This window comes from Melanerpes formicivorus, unplaced genomic scaffold (genome assembly GCF_026170545.1).
Source record: "Melanerpes formicivorus ecotype bairdi unplaced genomic scaffold, bMelFor1.0.p_v2 SCAF_125, whole genome shotgun sequence".
NCBI lineage: Eukaryota > Metazoa > Chordata > Aves > Piciformes > Picidae > Melanerpes > Melanerpes formicivorus.
In genome coordinates, this window is record NW_027142477.1 from 515598 (window position 1) to 534203 (window position 18606).

Here is an 18606-nt window from a genome sequence, read left to right on the forward strand (position 1 = left end):
TGGAAAGGCTCCAGAGCAGTAGACTCCACAACCTCTCTGGGCAGCCTGCTCCAGGGCTCAGCAGCCTCACACCAAAGAAGTTTCTCCTCAGGTTCAGGTGGAACCTCCTGGGTTCCAGTTTGTGTCCATTGCCTCTTGTCCTCTCCCAGGACACCACTGCCCAGAGCCTGGCCCCTGCCTGCCCCCCACCCCTCAGCTATTGATAGACATTGATCAGATCCCTCTCAGCCTTCTCTTCTCCAGGCTCAACAGCCCCAGGGCTCTCAGCCTCTCCTCCTCACACAGATTTCATATTTTGTTCCTGTGATCTCTAGCAGCTGAGGAACAGAATAAAAAGGGTGGGCTGTACAAACAAGGTTGGCTTTGTTCCTGCAGCCCCCCTGCACAGCAATGCTCTGCAGATAGCTGAAGCAGTGAAACTAGAAGCCAGGGCTTCCCTTCAGCTCTCAGTTCTGAATATCAAACTTTGCTTTATTTCTGTGATAGCTTTTCAGTAGTGCTGAAATTATGTCTGTGATCTCTGATCTCTTTTACCATGGGATGTTTTTTTTCCTCATTCTTTTCCTGACAAATTAAATAGAAGCTGGGGAGGGGTTTGGAGGGCATTGTATGGGGAGTGGCTGAAGGAACTAGGGGAGGTTAGTCTAGAGAAGAGGAGGCTGAGGGAAGACCTCATTGTTCTCTACAGCTCCCTGAAAGTCCTTGTGCCCTGTGCTCAGCACTGCTTAGGCCACCCCTTGAGTCCTGTGTCCAGTTCTGGGCTCCTCAGGTCAAGAAGGACATTGAGAGACTTGAAGGTGTCCAGAGAAGGGCAAGGAGGCTGGGGAGGGGTCTGGAGCACAGCCCTGTGAGGAGAGGCTGAGGGAGCTGGGGTTGCTTAGCCTGGAGAAGAGGAGGCTCAGGGGAGACCTTCTTGCTCTCTGCAACTCCCTGCAGGGAGGTTGTAGCCAGGTGGGGGTTGGTCTCTTCTGCCAGGCAGCCAGCAGCAGAACAAGAGGACACAGTCTCAAGCTGTGCCAGGGGAGGTTTAGGCTGGAGGTGAGGAGAAAGTTCTTCCCAGAGAGAGTTGTTAGCCATTGGGATGTGCTGCCCAGGGAGGTGGTGGAGTCCCCATCCCTGGAGGTGTTCCAGAGGGGACTGGATGTGGCACTTGGTGCCATGGTTTAGTCATGAGGTCTGTGGTGACAGGTTAGACTTGATGAGCTTTGAGGTCTCTTCCAACCTTGGTGATACTGTGACTCTGTGAGGTTGGAACCATGTGGGGATTGGTCTCTTCTCTCAGGTGATAGAAGGGGAGGAACTGGCCTGGAATTGTGCCAGGGAAGGGTGAGGTTGGAGATGAGATAAGATATCCTTGCTGCAGGAGTGGTCAGAGACAGGCACAGGCTGCCCAGGGAGGTGGTGGAGTCCTCATCCCTGGAGGTGTTCCAGCAAGGTGTGACCATGGCACCTGGGGAGATGGTTTGGTGTCCATGGTGGGGTTGGGTTGCTGGCTGGGCTGGATGGTCTTTTAAAGGGCTTTTCCAACCTTAATGATTCTATGATTCCATAAGCACACTTGCCTGCAACACAGAGCTGCATTGCAGAACTCTGTCCTTAGCCAAACAGCAGACAGGTTTAAAGTGTATTGACAAATGAATGGAGCCTAAACCTGTCAGGAGTTACCAAAAAGTGGGAGTTCAAGTGCAGGAAGCAGCTCAGAGCCTCTGACTTCTGGAAGCTGATAAGGAAGGAGCAGTGGGAGGAAGGTCAGTCCATAGCTGCTCTGTTTGTTGGCTATTTCTGTAGAGATGTGGCTGAACACTGCTGGGTAGATAGTCACAGATTGCATTGGGTTGGCAGAGACCCTCCCAGGGCATCTTGTCCAAGCCCCTGCAGGCAGCAGGGACATCTCCACCTAGAGCAGGCTGCCCAGGGACACATTGAGTGTGATCTTGAACGCCACTAGACAAAGATGCCCTGAATCATCTCTGTGTGCCTCCTAACCCCCCAGCAGCTCCAGATCCAAACTGCACAGCATCACAGACCCACAGTTTGAACTGAGTTGAAAGGGACCCTCGGAGGTCATCTTGTCCAAGCCCCTGCAGTCACAGGGACATCTCCAGCCAGAGCAGGCTGCCCAGGGACACATCCAGGCTGAGCTCGAATGTCTCCAGGGATGGAGCCTCCACCCCCTCCCTGGGCAGCCTGTGCCAGTGTCTCCCCAGCCTCCCTGTGCAGAACTTCCTCCTGATGTCCAACCTAACTCTGCCCTGCTCCAGTTTCAAACCATTGCCTCTCATCCTATCCCCTCAGCCCCTTCTGATCCCCAGCTTGCCTGCAGCTCTCCTTCACGTACCTGAAGGCTGCTCTGAGGTCTCCCTGGAGCCTTCTCTTCTCCAGGCTGAGCAGCCCCAGCTCTCCCAGCCTGTCTCCACAGGGATGTTCTGCACCCCTCTGATCATCCTTGTGGCCTCCTCTTGATGTGCTCCAGCAGGTCCAAATCCTTCTTGTTTTGGGGGCCACTCCATCACGACTCTTCTTAGCCTCAGAAGATTCTTTCCCTTCAGAGAGGAAGTAGATCTCTTCACTCAGTTGGAGTCTCTCTCAGCTGAGGAGGTGGCTGTTGTCTGGATCTGTGGAATGTTTTGTTTCTCCATTTGTGGTCTCCTTGGACCACACATCTTGAGGCTGCTGATAAAAAGCCCTGAGAAATTACACACCTGGCTTCTAGCCCTTAAGTTCCACATCTCCTCCTCGAGGCTACTTTACACTGGCATTCCCACCTTAAAATCCAATGTGTTTGCTTGGCAGGGATGGAGGCAGGGAGCTGCAGGAGAACAGCCTATCTGGAGAGCTACCTGGATGATGTGGAAGACTTCATAGTGGTGCCTGGGCCTGCAGCTCGCCTGAGGCCTAATAATGTTCCAGATGAGTATTTCTCTTGTATGTAATTGCTAAACTAATTTTTGTTACTCAGTTCTGTGGCTTTGTGCTTTCTGAATGCAAACTTAGGAACCACAGAATCCGTTGGCAAACCTGGGTGGAGGTCATTTAGGGACAACCTGGGTGCTGCAGGGGGACTGTGTGCAGAGGCCTGAGGGTGAGGGGCAATGGTTTGAAATGAGAGAAGAGCAGATGAGGAACAAGTTCTGCACCAGGAGGCTGCTGGAACACTGCAACAGGTTGCCCAGGGAGGTGATTTAGGCTCCATCCCAGGGGAGTACAAGGTGAAGCTCAACAGGGCTCTGGGCAGCCTGATCTGGTGGAGGATGTCCCAGCTGAGTGCAGGGGGCTGGGCTGGATGAGCTGTGGAGCTCCCTTCCAACCCAAACCATTCCATGGTTCTGTGATGAGGAAGTGCTGGGGAGTGCACCCTTGCTTTTAAAGGCCATTTGCCTTGCCAGGTCTGCAGGTGTCTGTCAGTCCCACAGACTGCTTTGGCAGGCTGCCTCAGAGTGCCCAGCTGCAAATGCTCTTGCCTTGCCAGTGGTCTTCCTTTGAATCACATCTTTGGTGCTCAGGACACACCAAAGAGTTTCCCTTCTCATGTCTCCCCTCATTTCTTGGCTGACCAGCTCATAACTTTGGTCTATTTCTACCTGAGAGGTTGGTGCCATCCTTTGGCTGTTATTGCATGAGGGTTACAAGGTGTTTCCCAAAATTGCCTGACAGCAGTGAACTGCAAAGATACAGGAGAGAGCAAACCTGAGGGGAAATTACTGCTCACAGATGTTAACCTTGGAGTGTGCAGACTCATTTCAGAGGCATATTTAGGGCCTGCAATTTTGGCTACTTTGCAATGCTGAGTGTAGAAGTTTCCTTTATGTTTCGTAGTTGGGTTTTTTTCTGTCTAGCTTATTGTTTTCTCTGCCCTTCAAAACTCACAAGCCTCAGCCCCAGTGACTCTAAGTCCTGTTTACCTCATTGCTTGATGCTATTCTAAGCTGTTTTAAATGTTTCCTTGGGGAGGGTGGGAGACAAATGCAGCTCCAGGTCCTCCCTGGAGAGAACGAAGCTGAGGAGGAGGAGCAGCAGAGCGACTGCTGCCTGTCTCCATGGAGCAGCACAGCTGCCTTTGCACACTGCCTGCACCCATGTAGGAACCAGGAATGCTCCCATGGCCAGGGCAGCACTTTTGCCCTTGAGTCAGGCACTGGGTCTGAGCCTTGGGACAGTGCAGAGCAACCAGCCTGGCTCCTGCAGAATGGCAAAGCCAGTGAGGTCATGGTTCCTTTTGGCTTCAGTCTCAGCAGCTGAAGCTTAGCCAGCTTGCACTTGGCTCTCTTTCTGAGGAGCCTTGCCAGGCAGAGCTGCTGTCCTGAGAGTTGTCTTTGTTTCTTTGTCCTTAGAAGTATATTAGGAAGCAGGAAGAATGCAGCATCTAGTTGCCTCTGGTGTGAAAACTTGACTTCCTGGGTTATTTTTGGAACTGGAGCTAAACTCTGAAGCTGTAAAGAAGCGAGCAAGGGGAGGGGAGGCTGTGAGCTCCAATTTCTTAAAAGCACAGCTGAATTGTTTTGCTCCTTGTGGCTTTAATCCTGGAAAAACAGCTCCTTATGTCTAGGATGTGTTTGAAACTCAGCTGGCTACTTGCTGTGTTGGGAGGACTTTCATGTGACATTGTTTCTCTTTGACTTAGGTGACTAATTCTTACATGTGATTCTTCCAGTTAATTATGAAGGCATTGTCAGGAACCTCACAGTAAGTGTCACCTTATCTGCTCTTCACCTTCATTCCTACTGACATGCAGAGGTGGTGTGGAGTGGCAGCTCTTCACTGGGACAGTCACACAGCTCTGGACTTTGAGCCAGTGCTTTTCCTTGGGCTGTGCAGTCAACAGCAACAAAAGCAGCTCCAGATGGGAGGAGGGAAGGTCAGAGCTGAGGAAGGTGTAACCTGGCTGTCTGTGGTTGTGCATTAGCAGCATCACAGATCACAGGAGTTGGAAGGGAAATCTTTGAGTCCACCCTGGCTGCCAGAGCAAGAGCACAGAATGCATCCAGGCAGGGCTGGGAAGGCACCAGAGAAGGAGACTCCACAACCTCTCTGGGCAGCCTGCTCCAGGGCCCTGGGACCCTCACAGGGAAGAAGTTCCTCCTCATGTTGAGGTGGAACCTCCTGTGCTGCAGCTTACATCCATTGCCTCTTGTCCTAGCCAGGGGTTTGTGCTCATTTCACTAACTCTATCACCTTGCTCTTCAAGCTGCTGAACCTGTGTACCTGCATTGTACTGCCTGGGGACAAGGGCAGTGGAAAGCTCAGCTCCATTTCCTGGGCAAGCATAAGATCTTCCTCATGCCTTTTTGAACTGCTTTGAGAGAGGATGTTGGGGTTTGTTGTTGTTAGAGGAGAGCAACCAGCCTGGGGAAGGAACTGGAGGGAGAGTCTGATAAGGAGAGGCTGAGGGAGCTGGGGGTGTTCAGCCTGGAGGAGAGGAGACTCAGGGGGGATCTTATCACAGTCTATAACTACCTGAAGGGAAGTTGCTCCCAGGCAACTTGTGACAGGACAAGAGGTCATGGCCTGAAGCTGTGCCAAGGGAGGGTTAGGTTGGATGTTAGGAAGCAATTCCTCATGGAAAGGGCAATCAGACCCTGGGATGTGCTGCCCAGGGAGGTGGTGGAGTCCCTGTCCCTGGAGGTGTTTAAGGCAAGACTGGATGTGGCACTCAGTGTCATGGTCTGGTCAGGGTGGTGGTCTTGGGTCACAGGCTGGGCTGGATGAGCTCAGAGCTCTGTTCCAGCCTCAACAATTCTGTGATTGTTTGTCTGCTTTGTACCTGGCCTCCATTCTCCTCCCTGCACCACAATCTGTGCAGTCAGTGCTGTCAGTGAGAGCTGTGCTGAGTGCACAGATGGCATCACTGCTCAGGCATCCCACTGTCAGAGGGGTTCTTTGTCTGGCTGGGTCCAGGGTAGTTGGACTAGATGACCTTTGAGTATCCCTTCCAACCCAGTGCACTCTCTGGGTCTCTGAATCTGTGTCTCAGAGCACTTCTCTATTAGTTCTGGGCAGTGCTCTTTGCTTCTGTACAATTGCAAGTAAAGATAAGGTCAATTATGCCATGACAAAGAAGTATTCTAATACCTATGGAAAGCAAACCCAGGGAGGATTTGGTGTTCAGTAGCTCTGGATGTTTGTGTCCCAGCCTGTGTGACTCCAGACCACATTCCCTCTGTCCTTGGTGGAAGTTACTGCAGCCCCTTTGCAAATGATGGCTTGACTAGAGAGGAGACCAGCAGCAGTCTGAGATGTGCCTTTCCTCTTCCACTCTCCCCACTGCAGTGCAGAGACCCAAAGCAGCCCTTCAAAGCCTACATGAAGCAGCTGCTGCCCAAGAGGTTCCACTACTCCTACAATGACCGCATTGAGCCCTTGCACTTCTACCTGGACTCCAAGTGGCAGCTTGCTAGGTAAGGCCAGGCTGTGGTGCTAGGTAGGTGCAGGCTATGGTGCTAGGTAAGGCCAGGCTTTGGTGCTAGGTAGGTGCAGGCTTTGGTGCTAGGTAGGTGCAGGCTTTGGTGCTAGGTAAGGCCAGGCTTTGGTGCTAGGTAGGTGCAGGCTATGGTGCTAGGTAAGGCCAGGCTATGGTGCTAGGTAGGTGCAGGCTTTGGTGCTAGGTAGGTGCAGGCTATGGTGCTAGGTAAGGCCAGGCTATGGTGCTAGGTAGGTGCAGGCTTTGGTGCTAGGTAGGTGCAGGCTTTGGTGCTAGGTAAGGCCAGGCTTTGGTGCTAGGTAGGTGCAGGCTTTGGTGCTAGGTAAGGCCAGGCTTTGGTGCTAGGTAGGTGCAGGCTATGGTGCTAGGTAAGGTCAGGCTATGGTGCTAGGTAGGTGCAGGCTTTGGTGCTAGGTAAGGCCAGGCTTTGGTGCTAGGTAGGTGCAGGCTATGGTGCTAGGTAAGGCCAGGCTTTGGTGCTAGGTAGGTGCAGGCTATGGTGCTAGGTAAGGGCAGGCTATGGTGCTAGGTAGGTGCAGGCTTTGGTGCTAGGTAGGTGCAGGCTATGGTGCTAGGTAGGTGCAGGCTTTGGTGCTAGGTAAGGCCAGGCTTTGGTGCTAGGTAGGTGCAGGCTTTGGTGCTAGGTAGGAGCAGGCTATGGTGCTAGGTAAGGTCAGGCTATGGTGCAGGCTTTGGTGCTAGGTAGGTGCAGGCTATGGTGCTAGGTAAGGCCAGGCTTTGGTGCTAGGTAGGTGCAGGCTATGGTGCTAGGTTGGTGCAGGCTTTGGTGCTAGGTAAGGTCAGGCTATGGTGCTAGGTAAGGCCAGGCTATGGTGCTATGTAGGGTCAGGCTATGGTGCTAGGTAGGTGCAGGCTGTGGTCCTAGGTGGGTGCAGGCTATGGTGCTAGGTAAGGCCAGGCTGTGGTGCTAGGTAAGGTCAGGCTATGGTGCTAGGTAGGTGCAGGCTATGGTGCTAGGTAAGGCCAGGCTTTGGTGCTAGGTAAGGCCAGGCTTTGGTGCTAGGTAGGTGCAGGCTTTGGTGCTAGGTAGGTGCAGGCTATGGTGCTAGGTAAGGTCAGGCTGTGGTGCTAGGTAGGTGCAGGCTATGGTGCTAGGTAAGGTCAGGCTATGGTGCTAGGTAGGTGCAGGCTATGGTGCTAGGTAAGGCCAGGCTATGGTGCTAGGTAAGGTCAGGCTATGGTGCTAGGTAGGTGCAGGCTTTGGTGCTAGGTAGCTGCAGGCTTTGGTGCTAGGTAGGTGCAGGCTATGGTGCTAGGTAAGGTCAGGCTATGGTGCTAGGTAGGTGCAGGCTATGGTGCTAGGTAAGGTCAGGCTATGGTGCTAGGTAGGTGCAGGCTATGGTGCTAGGTAAGGCCAGGCTATGGTGCTAGGTAAGGTCAGGCTATGGTGCTAGGTAGGTGCAGGCTTTGGTGCTAGGTAAGGCCAGGCTGTGGTGCTAGGTAAGGTCAGGCTATGGTGCTAGGTAGGTGCAGGCTTTGGTGCTAGGTAAGGCCAGGCTTTGGTGCTAGGTAGGTGCAGGCTTTGGTGCTAGGTAAGGCCAGGCTTTGGTGCTAGGTAAGGTCAGGCTATGGTGCTAGGTAGGTGCAGGCTATGGTGCTAGGTAAGGCCAGGCTTTGGTGCTAGGTAAGGCCAGGCTTTGGTGCTAGGTAGGTGCAGGCTTTGGTGCTAGGTAGGTGCAGGCTATGGTGCTAGGTAAGGCCAGGCTGTGGTGCTAGGTAAGGCCAGGCTATGGTGCTATGTAGGGTCAGGCTATGGTGCTAGGTAGGTGCAGGCTGTGGTCCTAGGTGGGTGCAGGCTATGGTGCTAGGTAAGGCCAGGCTGTGGTGCTAGGTAAGGTCAGGCTATGGTGCTAGGTAGGTGCAGGCTATGGTGCTAGGTAAGGCCAGGCTTTGGTGCTAGGTAAGGCCAGGCTTTGGTGCTAGGTAGGTGCAGGCTTTGGTGCTAGGTAGGTGCAGGCTATGGTGCTAGGTAAGGTCAGGCTATGGTGCTAGGTAGGTGCAGGCTTTGGTGCTAGGTAGGTGCAGGCTTTGATGCTAGGTAAGGCCAGGCTGTGGTGCTAGGTAGGTGCAGGCTATGGTGCTAGGTAAGGCCAGGCTTTGGTGCTAGGTAAGGCCAGGCTTTGGTGCTAGGTAGGTGCAGGCTTTGGTGCTAGGTAGGTGCAGGCTATGGTGCTAGGTAAGGTCAGGCTATGGTGCTAGGTAGGTGCAGGCTATGGTGCTAGGTAAGGCCAGGCTATGGTGCTAGGTAGGTGCAGGCTATGGTGCTAGGTAAGGCCAGGCTTTGGTGCTAGGTAGGTGCAGGCTTTGGTGCTAGGTAGGTGCAGGCTTTGGTGCTAGGTAAGGCCAGGCTTTGGTGCTAGGTAGGTGCAGGCTATGGTGCTAGGTAAGGCCAGGCTATGGTGCTAGGTAGGTGCAGGCTTTGGTGCTAGGTAGGTGCAGGCTATGGTGCTAGGTAAGGCCAGGCTATGGTGCTAGGTAGGTGCAGGCTTTGGTGCTAGGTAGGTGCAGGCTTTGGTGCTAGGTAAGGCCAGGCTTTGGTGCTAGGTAGGTGCAGGCTTTGGTGCTAGGTAAGGCCAGGCTTTGGTGCTAGGTAGGTGCAGGCTATGGTGCTAGGTAAGGTCAGGCTATGGTGCTAGGTAGGTGCAGGCTTTGGTGCTAGGTAAGGCCAGGCTTTGGTGCTAGGTAGGTGCAGGCTATGGTGCTAGGTAAGGCCAGGCTTTGGTGCTAGGTAGGTGCAGGCTATGGTGCTAGGTAAGGGCAGGCTATGGTGCTAGGTAGGTGCAGGCTTTGGTGCTAGGTAGGTGCAGGCTATGGTGCTAGGTAGGTGCAGGCTTTGGTGCTAGGTAAGGCCAGGCTTTGGTGCTAGGTAGGTGCAGGCTTTGGTGCTAGGTAGGAGCAGGCTATGGTGCTAGGTAAGGTCAGGCTATGGTGCTAGGTAGGTGCAGGCTTTGGTGCTAGGTAGGTGCAGGCTATGGTGCTAGTTAAGGTCAGGCTATGGTGCTAGGTAGGTGCAGGCTTTGGTGCTAGGTAAGGCCAGGCTTTGGTGCTAGGTAGGTGCAGGCTATGGTGCTAGGTTGGTGCAGGCTTTGGTGGTAGGTAAGGTCAGGCTATGGTGCTAGGTAAGGCCAGGCTATGGTGCTATGTAGGGTCAGGCTATGGTGCTAGGTAGGTGCAGGCTGTGGTCCTAGGTGGGTGCAGGCTATGGTGCTAGGTAAGGCCAGGCTGTGGTGCTAGGTAAGGTCAGGCTATGGTGCTAGGTAGGTGCAGGCTATGGTGCTAGGTAAGGCCAGGCTTTGGTGCTAGGTAAGGCCAGGCTTTGGTGCTAGGTAGGTGCAGGCTTTGGTGCTAGGTAGGTGCAGGCTATGGTGCTAGGTAAGGCCAGGCTTTGGTGCTAGGTAAGGCCAGGCTTTGGTGCTAGGTAGGTGCAGGCTTTGGTGCTAGGTAGGTGCAGGCTATGGTGCTAGGTAAGGTCAGGCTATGGTGCTAGGTAGGTGCAGGCTATGGTGCTAGGTAAGGCCAGGCTATGGTGCTAGGTAGGTGCAGGCTTTGGTGCTAGGTAGGTGCAGGCTATGGTGCTAGGTAAGGTCAGGCTGTGGTGCTAGGTAGGTGCAGGCTTTGGTGCTAGGTAGCTGCAGGCTTTGGTGCTAGGTAGGTGCAGGCTTTGGTGCTAGGTAAGGTCAGGCTATGGTGCTAGGTAGGTGCAGGCTTTGGTGCTAGGTAGGTGCAGGCTATGGTGCTAGGTAAGGTCAGGCTATGGTGCTAGGTAGGTGCAGGCTATGGTGCTAGGTAAGGCCAGGCTATGGTGCTAGGTAAGGTCAGGCTATGGTGCTAGGTAGGTGCAGGCTTTGGTGCTAGGTAAGGCCAGGCTGTGGTGCTAGGTAAGGTCAGGCTATGGTGCTAGGTAGGTGCAGGCTTTGGTGCTAGGTAAGGCCAGGCTTTGGTGCTAGGTAGGTGCAGGCTTTGGTGCTAGGTAAGGCCAGGCTTTGGTGGTAGGTAGGTGCAGGCTATGGTGCTAGGTAAGGCCAGGCTTTGGTGGTAGGTAGGTGCAGGCTTTGGTGCTAGGTAAGGCCAGGCTTTGGTGGTAGGTAGGTGCAGGCTATGGTGCTAGGTAAGGCCAGGCTTTGGTGGTAGGTAGGTGCAGGCTATGGTGCTAGGTAAGGTCAGGCTACGGTGCTAGGTAGGTGCAGGCTATAGTGCTAGGTAAGGCCAGGCTATGGTGCTAGGTAGGTGCAAGCTTTGGTGCTAGGTAAGGCCAGGCTTTGGTGCTAGGTAAGGCCAGGCTGTGGTGCTAGGTAGGTGCAGGCTTTGGTGCTAGGTAAGGCCAGGCTATGGTGCTAGGTAGGTGCAGGCTTTGGTGCTAGGTAAGGCCAGGGTATGGTGCTAGGTAGGTGCAGGCTATGGTGCTAGGTAAGGCCAGGCTGTGGTGCTAGGTAGGTGCAGGTTTGATGCTAGGTAGGTGCAGGCTTTGGTGCTAGGTAAGGCCAGGCTTTGGTGCTAGGTAGGTGCAGGCTTTGGTGCTGGGTAAGGCCAGGCTTTGGTGCTAGGTAGGTGCAGGCTTTGGTGCTAGGTAAGGCCAGGCTTTGGTGCTAGGTAGGTGCAGGCTTTGGTGCTAGGTAAGGCCAGGCTATGGTGCTAGGTAGGTGCAGGCTTTGGTGCTAGGTAGGTGCAGGCTTTGGTGCTAGGTAAGGCCAGGCTATGGTGCTAGGTAGGTGCAGGCTATGGTGCTAGGTAAGGCCAGGCTGTGGTGCTAGGTAGGTGCAGGCTTTGGTGCTAGGTAAGGCCAGGCTATGGTGCTAGGTAGGTGCAGGTTTGATGCTAGGTAGGTGCAGGCTTTGGTGCTAGGTAAGGCCAGGCTTTGGTGCTAGGTAGGTGCAGGCTTTGGTGCTGGGTAAGGCCAGGCTTTGGTGCTAGGTAGGTGCAGGCTTTGGTGCTAGGTAAGGCCAGGCTATGGTGCTAGGTAGGTGCAGGCTTTGGTGCTAGGTAGGTGCAGGGGTCGGTGCCAGGCAGGTCCAGGGGTCGGTGCCAGGCAGTTTTGGGAGTTGGTGCCAGGCAGGTCTGGGGTTCGATCCCAGGCAGGTCCGGAGGTCGGTGCAGCTCTTGCTGCCTGCTGTTATGACTGTGACAGCACAGGGCCAGCTCTTGGTGCCTGCTGTTATGACTGTGACAGCACAGGGCCAGCTCTTGCTGCCTGCTGTTATGACTGTGACAGCCCAGGGCCAGCTCTTGGTGCCTGCTGTTATGACTGTGACAGCACAGGGCCAGCTCTTGCTGCCTGCTGTTATGACTGTGACAGCACAGGGCCAGCTCTTGGTGCCTGCTGTTAGTGACTGTGACAGCACAGGGCCGTTGCAGAGGCTTTTCTCTGCTGTCCGTGCCCTGAGGATGCTCAGTCCCAAGCTGGTAGCTGTGACACTCTCTGTGCTGCAGGTGGTGGCAGCTTTGTGACCCAGTGTTGGACACCAGGTGCCCTGTGTCACACCTGCCATGCTTTAGGAGTTTCCAAAGGGAGTCCTGGAAGCTGAGCACACAGTTGGCTGGTCAGCTGCATCACCTTGTGAGGGATCTGCTGGCACAGGCTGAGCTCACTTGACTCTAAGTGGCTCTGATGGACTCTTGAGAATCCTGACAGGACAAGAGTGGCAGAGAAATTAACATTCCAGTTGTAAAGACACTCTCTTCCAGAGCTTAAAGTCTGCTGTTCCCTATGGACAAGCCCCTGGCAACGTTTAACCATTTAATCACACAATGCATCACTGAATGGCTTTGATCTGAGATCCTTTGTAACATGTGCAGCAAGAGAAGTGTGGCCAGCAGGGCCAGGGAGGGGATTCTGCCCCTCTGCTCCACTCTGCTCAGACCACAGCTGCAGCTCTGGGGCCAGTGCTGGAGCCTCTGTGCCAGGAAGGATCTGGAGGGGCTGGAAGGTGTCCAGAGCAGGGCCAGGAGGAGGAGCAGAGGGCTGGAGCTGCTCTGCTGTGAGGACAGACTGAGGGAGTTGGGGTTGTGCAGGCTGGAGAGGAGAAGGCTCCAGGGAGACCTAACTGTGGCCTTGCAGGATCTGCAGGGGGCTCCAAGAAAGCTGGGGAGGGACTTTTGAGGGTGTCAGGGAGGGCTAGGACTGGGGGGGATGGAGCAGAACTAGAAGTGGGGAGATTGAGATTGGCTGTGAGGAAGAAGTTGTTGCCCATGAGGGTGGTGAGAGCCTGGCACAGGCTGCCCAGGGAGGTGGTGGAAGCCTCCTGCCTGGAGGTGTTTGCAGCCAGGCTGGAGGTGGCTGTGAGCAACCTGCTGTGGTGTGAGGTGTCCCTGCCCATGGCAGGGGGTTGGGGCTGGCTGAGTCTTGAGCTCCCTTCCAGCCCTCACTGGCTCTGTGGTGCTGTATGTGCTGTACAAACTGTGCCTGGTTCACAGGAAGGCAGCTGAGGTCAAGAGGTGCACAGGTGGATTCCATGGCTCAGACAATCGCCTCCCCAGTATGCAGGTGAGATGCAAGCTTCTGCTGGCTCTTGCTTTTCGCTCCTCCTCTTGTGCTTGCTCGGTGCTGAGATGGTTTTTTGTTTACAACAGTGTCTGTGTCACAATTCCATCTGCAGTTAAGGAAATGCAGCACTGCTGTGCTGCTGCTGTGCTAGAGGGTAGCCAGCACAGGCTGGGGCGCAGTTGTTGCAGGAGCTGGGCAGAACCCCAGCCAGCCTTGCCCCAGAAATTGAGCTGTGCTGGTGAGAGGATGAAGTTGTGCCAAGTTGCTTTGTTGTGACATGAGCAGCAGGAAGAGAGAGCTAATCAAATCCTCAAACAGAGCAATTGTAGAGCTCCCAAGAATTCTGACTGGAAGGTCACCTCCACCCCAAGGCTGTCAGCTGCAGCATCAGACCACAGTGCTTAAAGCTTTGTGTGGTTGAAAATGCTTCGAAAGTGCTGAGGGCAGAAGCTGCACAGCTTCTGACCAGCCTGCTCCACTGCCTGCCTGTCCTGCTGCTGGAAATTGCTTTAGTTGTAGCCATGCAGAACCTTTCTGCTGTCAGTTTGTGCCTCTGCCTCCTGCTGTGTAGCGCTAAGGAGCATGGCTCCACCTCCGTGATGGTGGTGTAGTTACTGGGGACTGCCCTTAGGCCTGCCTGAAGCAGTCTGTGTCTTCCTGCTGAGGAAGCTCTGTTGCCCTAAGGCCAAGGCCTTCAACCCTCAGCCACCTTGGGGGCACTCCTCTGAATCTCCAGTGGCTGTTTATTGATTCCATCCTTCTGTTGGAGGTGCAGTAGCCAGCAGGAGAGGAGAGAGAGATCATCCCTTCCCTCAGCCTGCTGCCTGGGATGCTGTTGGACTTCTTTGTTGCCAGGGCATGCCACTGGCTCATGTTTGGCCTCCTGTTCACTGTGCCACCCAGGCTCTGGCAAGCAGAGTTGTTCCCTAGCCAGTCAGTGCCCTGACCTGTAAGGCTGGTCCAGTCTTTGTGTTCTGGGTTGCCTGGCTCTAGCCCTGCACATCTTTATCCCCAGCCATGAGGGCAGCCCTCAGGCTGCTCTGCTCCCAGCTCCCAGCCCCAGCTCCCTCAGCCTGGCCTCACAGGAGATGTTCCACTGCCTGCAGCAGCTCTGTGCCTCTGGGATGGACTCTCTCAAGCAGTTCCCTGAGGTCCTTCTTGAGCTGAGGGACCCAGAACTGGACACTATATTCCAGATGTGGCCTCAGCAGGGCAGAGCAGAGGGGCAGGAGGCCCTCTCTGACCTACTGACCACAGCCCTTCTAATCCACCCCAGGAGGCCCTTGGCCTTCTGGGTCACCAGGGCACATTGCTGGCTCAGGGGCACCCTTCTGTCCACCAGGACCCTCAGGTCCCTCTCCTCTGCACTGCTCTCCAACAGCTCAGTCCCCAACCTGTCCTGGCCCATGAGGTTCTTTCTGAGATGCCAGACTCCACCCTGCCCTTGTTGGATTTCATTCAATTTCTCCCCAGCCAGCTCTCAGCCTGTCCAGGTCTGGCAGGATGGCAGCACAGCCTGAGGGGTGTCACCACTGCTCCCAGTTTGGTGCCACCAGCATTCACAGCATCTCTGAATGATCTTCACAGAGATGCAATCTATCCTCTGATGGCTCACCTCACAGCAACACCAATTTCATGCCCTGTGATTGCCTCCTGCAACAGAAAGCTGGCAGCATGCTCAGGCCTCATTTGGTTCCACTTAGGCTTGTTGAAGAAATTATTAGCCTGCAGGTTTGAGTATCAGGAGCTGCAGGATGGCAGCTCAACAGCAGTCAGTTTCCAGCCTCTTTTTGCCAGGCAGCTGTGAGATGTGAGACCATTGCAGGGCTTGCAAGGAGCTCTCAGACCTTACCCAGGGAGGTGCTACAGGGTGCAGAGCACCCATCCCTCACTCAGTGTCTGGCTGCTCCAGGGGGGTGCAGTCTGTTTCACTCACTCAAACCCAAGCTGGATATCTCAGGGTAAATTCAAGGCCAGGCTTCTGGGCAGCAGCTGCAGGGTTTGCTGCCCTTGCCTCCTGCAGCAGAGGCTGCTCTCTGCTGGAGCAAACTTTGGGTGGCTGCAGCCCCAAGGAGGTTGGGGAACTGAACCAGAAGGAAAAGAGCCAGCAGGAGGGCAAAGCTGTGTGAGCTGGCTGCACTCTGGGCTCAGGTTCACTGCATGCTTACACCATGGCTCCTGCCAGTGCAGGTGCAAGGAGCAGAAGGAAGAGCTGCAGAGCAGGCACAGCAGCCACTGCTGGAACCCTCCTGCCAGCAGGGCAGGCACAGCCCTGAGCTCAGAGCTGCCCAACTGCTGCCAGGGGTTATTTTGGCTCAGCATTTGCACTAAGGCTTTTCAAACACTGGAGAAAAGGAGCTCAGCTTCTTCACCAGCAGAGGAGACAACCTTGCAGAGGCAGCAGTGGGTCCCTGGAGCTCTCTCAGCACTTCACACAAATTATTTTCAGACATTGCCTTTTTCCCCCTCTTGCTTCAGACCGTGCTGGCAAAATCCAGTTCTTGGAAGAGAATGCCCTCTGTGTGTGTGTGTGTGAAGCTATGTTCCAGTTCAGTTGTCTAGGCCAGAGTCCCACTGAGCTTGTCTCTGTAAACCCTAGGCTATCTTCATTGGCTTTGGACCAGGGTTCAAGTCTCGTACTCAGGTGGAGCCATTTGAAAACATTGAAGTGTACAATCTAATGTGTGGTGAGTAGCCCTGCTGGGGGCAGCCTTTGGGCAGTCAGGGGGCTTCTGGGCAGTGGAAGGCCTCTCAGAACAGATGGTTAAGTGTCCTTAGCAAGTTGTCCTCAGGGCTTGCTGTTGATTTTAACAGGTAAAAGAGTTTGTGTTTCTGAGTGAGCTCCAGCAGCTGCACAGCTGATGGCTGCTGAGAGGCTGACACTTGAGCTGCCCAGAGCAGGGCAGCCAGGCTGGAGAAGGGCCTGGAGCCCCTGGGCTAGAGGAGGGCTGAGGGAGCTGGGGGGGTTGAGGCTGGAGAAGAGGAGGCTGAGGGAGCTGGGGGTGTTGAGGCTGGAGAAGAGGAGGCTGAGGGAGACCTCCTTGCTCTCTGCAGCTCCCTGCAGGGAGGTTGGAGTGAGGAGGGGACAGCCTCTGCTCCGTGGTGGCAAGAGACAGGAGCAGAGGCAATGGCTCCAAGCTGCCCCAGGGGAGGCTGAGGCTGGATGTGAGGAACTATTTCTGCCCTGGAAGGGCTCTCAGGCATTGGCAGAGGCTGCCCAGGGCAGTGCTGGAGTCCCCATCCCTGGGGGTGTTCCAGCAGCATGGAGCTGGTGCTTAGGGACCTGGTTTGGTGCTGAGCCTGCAGTGCTGGGGGGAGGGCTGGGCTGGGGGAGCTGGGAGGGCTCTGCCAGCTGGATGCATTCTGTGACTCTGTGATCCTGTTACTATCACTTGAATTCTTTCACAGATCTGCTTGATTTGAAACCAGCCCCAAACAATGGAACCCATGGACGCCTGAACCATCTGCTGAGGGATCCTGTGTACATCCCCCACCACCCCCAGGAGAGAAGCCACCCTTCTGAGTGCCCTGTGGTGGGACACAGGGCCTTCTCAGTCAGCCCTGGCTGCTCCTGCAGGGCCAGGGTGAGTGCTGCAGTGGCTGCAGCTGTGGCAGCAGGCTGCTGTGCTGGATTCTCCTGTGTTTATCTTTACCTTGCAGTCTCCTGCCTTTGCTTGCAAAGCCTTGCCTTGAGGCCGGGGGGTTCCAGCCTGTGTGTGTGTTTTGCAGTGTGCTTATGTAAAGTCACACTCAGCTCTGAAGAGCCAGCACAGAAGCAAGCTCTGATGCAGCAAGCAGTCAGCTCCTGCTTGCTTCACTTGGTTCAGTGGAAGTTCCCCTCCTGTGGTGGGGGTTGTGGCTTCCAAGGCTGTGGATTTGCTTGTGGCAAACCCAGTTTGCTTCTGCAAATTCTCCACAGCCTGTGTCCAGGGCATGCCAGAGGTAACTCAGAGGGCAGGGTGACTCAGTGCTTGATGGTGTAGGAGTGGCTCACAGCACACTTTGTAGAACTCTGACTAGCACCTGGGTGTCTGCTTTGTGCTGCAGGGTTTGCCAGTGCAGGATTTCCCTCAGCGACTGGATCTCAGCCGGGCAGAAGGTAAGAGCTGGGCACTGCCACAGCTGGGACAGAGCTCAGGGCTGGGGATGGAGCAGAACTAGAAGTGGGGAGATTCAAATGGGATGTGAGGAAGAAGTTGTTCCCCATGAGGGTGGTGAGAGCCTGGCACAGGTTGCCCAGGGAGGTGGTGGAAGCCTCCTGCCTGGAGGTGTTTGCAGCCAGGCTGGATGTGGCTGTGAGCAACCTGCTGCGGTGTGAGGTGTCCCTGCCCATGGCAGGGGGTTGGGACTGGCTGAGCCTTGAGCTCCCTTCCAGCCCTGACAGTTCTGTGATTCAGAATACAGAATGTTTGATGCCTCAGCTGCTGAGCAGCTCTCAAGTACATGAGGTAAAAATGCTTTCAAATGCTTCCTGGGTCTCTGGTTCTGAAGGTTAGCAGCAGAGTCCTGCTGAGCCATGTGCTCTCAGGTGGAAATGTGTCCTCACAGCTGGGGAGCATCAAGGAGAGTGTGGCCAGCAGGGCAAGGGAGGTTCTCCTCTCTCCTCTGCTATGCCCTGGTGAAGCCACATCTAGAGGATCGAGTCCAGTTCTGGGCTCCCCAGTTCAAGAGGGACAGAGAAGTACAGGAGAGAGACCAGGGGAGGCTGTGAGGATGCTGAAGGGCCTGGAACAGCTGTGTGAGGAGGGAAGGCTGAGAGCCCTGGGGCTGTTGAGCCTGGAGAAGAGAAGGCTGAGAGGAGATCTGATCAATGGTTACAAATACCTGAGGGGTGGGGGGCAGGAAGGGGCCAGGCTCTGGGCAGTGGTGTCCTGGGATAGGACGAGAGGCAATGGACACAAACTGGAACCCAGGAGGTTCCACCTCAACCTGAGGAGAAACTTCTTTGGTGTGAGGCTGCTGAGCCCTGGAGCAGGCTGCCCAGAGAGGTTGTGGAGTCTCCTGCTCTGGAGCCTTCCCAGCCCCCCCTGGATGTGTTCTGTGTGCCCTGCCCTGGGTGCCCTGCTCTGGCAGGGGGATTGAACTCAATCTCCAGAGGTCCCTTCCAACCCCTACCATTGTGTGATTCAGTGTGGATAAAGTGAACTCTGGTTGAGCAGTCACTGAGACTTCTCAGACTGCTTCACAGAGGGAAATTGAGGTTGCTGTAGAGGTAGAGCAGTGGAGGCTGCTGTGCCCAGCACTGACAGCACTCAGTGCCCTGCAGGGGCAGCTCTGTGCCCAGCAGTGACAGCACTCAGTGCCCTGCAGGGGAAGCTCTGTGCCCAGCAGTGACAGCACTCAGTGCCCTGCAGGGGCAGCTCTGTGCCCAGCACTGACAGCACTCAGTGCCCTGCAGGGCAAGCTCTGTGCACAGCACTGACAGCACTCAGTGCCCTGCAGGGGAAGCTCTGTGCCCAGCACTGACAGCACTCAGTGCCCTGCAGGGGCAGCTCTGTGCCCAGCACTGACAGCACTCAGTGCCCTGCAGGGCAAGCTCTGTGCACAGCAGTGACAGCACTCAGTGCCCTGCAGGGGAAGCTCTGTGCCCAGCACTGACAGCACTCAGTGCCCTGCAGGGGAAGCTCTGTGCCCAGCAGTGACAGCACTCAGTGCCCTGCAGGGGAAGCTCTGTGTACAGCAGTGA

General features: G+C 55.1%; 1 protein-coding gene across 1 annotated transcript in view; it reads left to right on the forward strand.

Moving 5' to 3' along the window:
* The window catches only part of ENPP1 (ectonucleotide pyrophosphatase/phosphodiesterase 1), an 85533-nt gene that overhangs the window by 57788 nt on the left and 9139 nt on the right, over positions 1-18606 (forward strand). Inside the window, exons 13-19 of the mRNA XM_068167922.1 lie at positions 2794-2925; positions 4652-4683; positions 6268-6395; positions 12851-12920; positions 15520-15607; positions 16329-16504; positions 16968-17019. Coding sequence (XP_068024023.1) covers positions 2794-2925; positions 4652-4683; positions 6268-6395; positions 12851-12920; positions 15520-15607; positions 16329-16504; positions 16968-17019 — 678 coding nt within the window. The remainder of the gene's footprint in view (positions 1-2793; positions 2926-4651; positions 4684-6267; positions 6396-12850; positions 12921-15519; positions 15608-16328; positions 16505-16967; positions 17020-18606) is intronic.